Below are 2595 nucleotides of genomic sequence, written 5' to 3'. Positions count from 1 at the left end.
AAGAGGAGTCCGTACACATACATCTGACAGAGCACATTTCAACCAAAACTCGAAGAGATATGGATAAAGAAACAATCCACCTAAAAGTTTTAGCAACCAGCATGTGCAAAGCCCTGGGTTCAACCTCCTACACAAAGGAAAGAGGGAGGGAGAGTTCATTCACATCTTCAGCTATATTCCTGGACTCTAAAAGAACGGAAAAGGTCAGTCTACAAGAGCTATCCCACTGAGAAAGGAACCAAAAATAAAAACAGCAGGAATTTTTTGAGCTACAGTTCAGGGTGGGGAGTGTGTTGTGTCCAGAAACACATCTGGATTCTTAGCATACCTTTTTAAAAAGGAGCCTGGCAAGCAAGGCACTGGTGGCTCACACCTGTCATCCTAGCTACTCAGGAGGCTGAGATCTGAGGATGGAGGTTCAAAGCCAGCGGGACAGGAAAGGCTGTGAGACTCTTATCTCCAATAAACCACTAGAAAACTGGAAGTGGTGCTGTGGCTCAGGTGGAACAGCACTATCCTTGAGCTGAAGAACGCAGGGACAGTTCCCAGGCCCAAAGTTCAAGCCCCACAACCGGAAAAAAAAAAAAAAAGAGCCTGGCAAAGTACCACACAGGACACTTAGACCCAGAAAGACCCAGTGTGGCCTCCACAGACTTCAGAGGCAGGGCAGGGTCATCTGGCTGCTTCAGCTTCTACCTGGCTCTCTCACTGGAGGTCCTGGGCCAGCAGCACAGGTTTCCGTGGACGCTGGACGCAGGACAAGGTGGGGAGGTGCTGCCCCACTCTGTAGCTAGGGCAGATCTGAGAAGCTCCAGAGAGCCCTGTCTCTGATTTGGGCCTCAGCAGATCGCCGGCAGACAGCCTGCAGGACTCAGACCATGGCGGTCTCATTCCTTAACTATAGATCTGTGGATCCTATCTAGTCCCTCCCACCCCCACACCCCAGCCACACACACACCCAGGTCGTTGGCTGAACTCTGGCCCTGGGCGCTGTCCCTCGGCTCTTCAGCTCAAGGCAAGCGCTCTACCACTTGAGCCACAGCGCAGCTTCTGGCTTTTTCTGCTTATGGGGTGCTGAGGAATGGAACCCAGGGCCTCATGTATGCAAGGCAAGCACTCAGCCATTGAGCCACATTCCCAGCCCCGGATCTTACCTACTTTTAATCTAAAGGCCTAGCGATTCTTCCCGATTCTGGATTCTGTGGTTCTGAGAAGGTGTGATGGAGGACTTGCTCATCTTTGAGATCTCAGATCGCCCATGCTGTGCTGACTGCAACAACACAGTCAGCTCCACTGCTGCATGCTGGATGGACATAGGGAAAGTGCCCTGCGGGTGAACGGTACTGAATCTAGACAGACACACTTCCAGCTGGCACTCAGCTCGAGGATGTCCCCAGGCTCCTGTGCTAGAAGCTCACTCTCCTCTCCATCTACGCTCCTCTGAGCTGCGTTCTGGAAAGTGAGGTAATCATGGCCTGGGCTCACTAACATTCATTGTTGGTGTTGAAGTTTTGAAAACAAGTTTTCTACATTTTTCTTATTTCAGTATTTTTGGGTTGTTTCAGGTAGAAGCTAAGTCTTGTGCCTATTACTACATTATTTTTTCAAAACTGAAATAAAAGTCCGATGTGATGGCACACATCTGTAATCCCTGCACTTGGGAAGCTGAGGCTGGAGGATCGTGAGTTTGTCAGTCTGGGCTGCACTGCAAGACTGTCCAGAAGAAAACAAAGGTAAAGATGTCCATAAAATGGGGAGGGGGTGAGGAAGAGAAGGAGGAAGCGAAGGAGGAGAGTGTATATGTATGTGTGTATGCATTATACATATTTTCTCAGCATCCTTTTATTTTGACCTCTACTGTATCCATGGATTCTCTCTTTGGGTCTAAATTGTTACTAAAGCCATTCAATAATATTTTTTCAGTTCTAGAGGATTTTTAATGGTTCTTTTAAAAAGATCTCCTTGTCAAATTTATAGTGCCCAGTTGTTGCAAAAAAATGTGCAAGCCTGGTTTTATCCCTTTGAGTACAATGAGCACACTCCCTTTATAGTTTCTGGATTGGAGTATCTGGATGTATCCTTGTTGTTTTTCTGCTGGTTCAGTCATGGTGTGTTTCTAGCCATCTTTACTCATGTGTTGGCGAGGAGTTTAAGTTTCATGTGAAGAAATAGTGAAGGCCAAGGGTGCAGCGTCACTGCGTTTGCGTTTGCTAGGCCCCGGGGCACGCTGAGTTCGGGGAGGAAGGACTTGAGATTTTCCAGTGCAGGGCTCAGCTCCCGGCTGACCCCCCTTCCTCTCCTCTGGTTCTCAGCCAACAGCAGGGGGGCCGCCAGGGCCGCACCTCGGTGAGCCCCGGACCCCTGCTTTATGTCCCTAACCCAAAAAGAGGTGCCGGAGATGCCGGCCCCTTTCCTGGAAGAACAGCTCGGCTCCCGCGCTCCCGGGCTCCCGAGGCCACCGCCCTGCCGCCTGCCCTGCAGCCAGGGAACGGACTCGGTCGGTGCTCCCGCCTGGGGTGTTCCTGGGAAAGCAGCTGCACTTGGGCTAAGGTTTGCAGTGTTGGCTGAAGACGCGCTGGGCGCCTTCTTTGCCTT

General features: G+C 50.6%; 1 protein-coding gene across 1 annotated transcript in view; it reads left to right on the top strand.

The window, feature by feature from the left end:
• Positions 1-2398: 2398 nt before the first annotated feature.
• Prss38 (protease, serine, 38) overlaps positions 2399-2595 on the top strand; it is a 4798-nt gene continuing 4601 nt past the window's right edge. The window contains exon 1 of the mRNA XM_013015577.1: positions 2399-2497. Coding sequence (XP_012871031.1) covers positions 2399-2497 — 99 coding nt within the window. The remainder of the gene's footprint in view (positions 2498-2595) is intronic.

This window comes from Dipodomys ordii, unplaced genomic scaffold (genome assembly GCF_000151885.1).
Source record: "Dipodomys ordii isolate 6190 unplaced genomic scaffold, Dord_2.0 Scaffold27, whole genome shotgun sequence".
Classification (NCBI taxonomy): Eukaryota; Metazoa; Chordata; class Mammalia; order Rodentia; family Heteromyidae; genus Dipodomys; species Dipodomys ordii.
The sequence above is the reverse complement of the archived record's forward strand: the minus strand, read 5'-3'. Positions and strand labels throughout refer to the sequence as shown.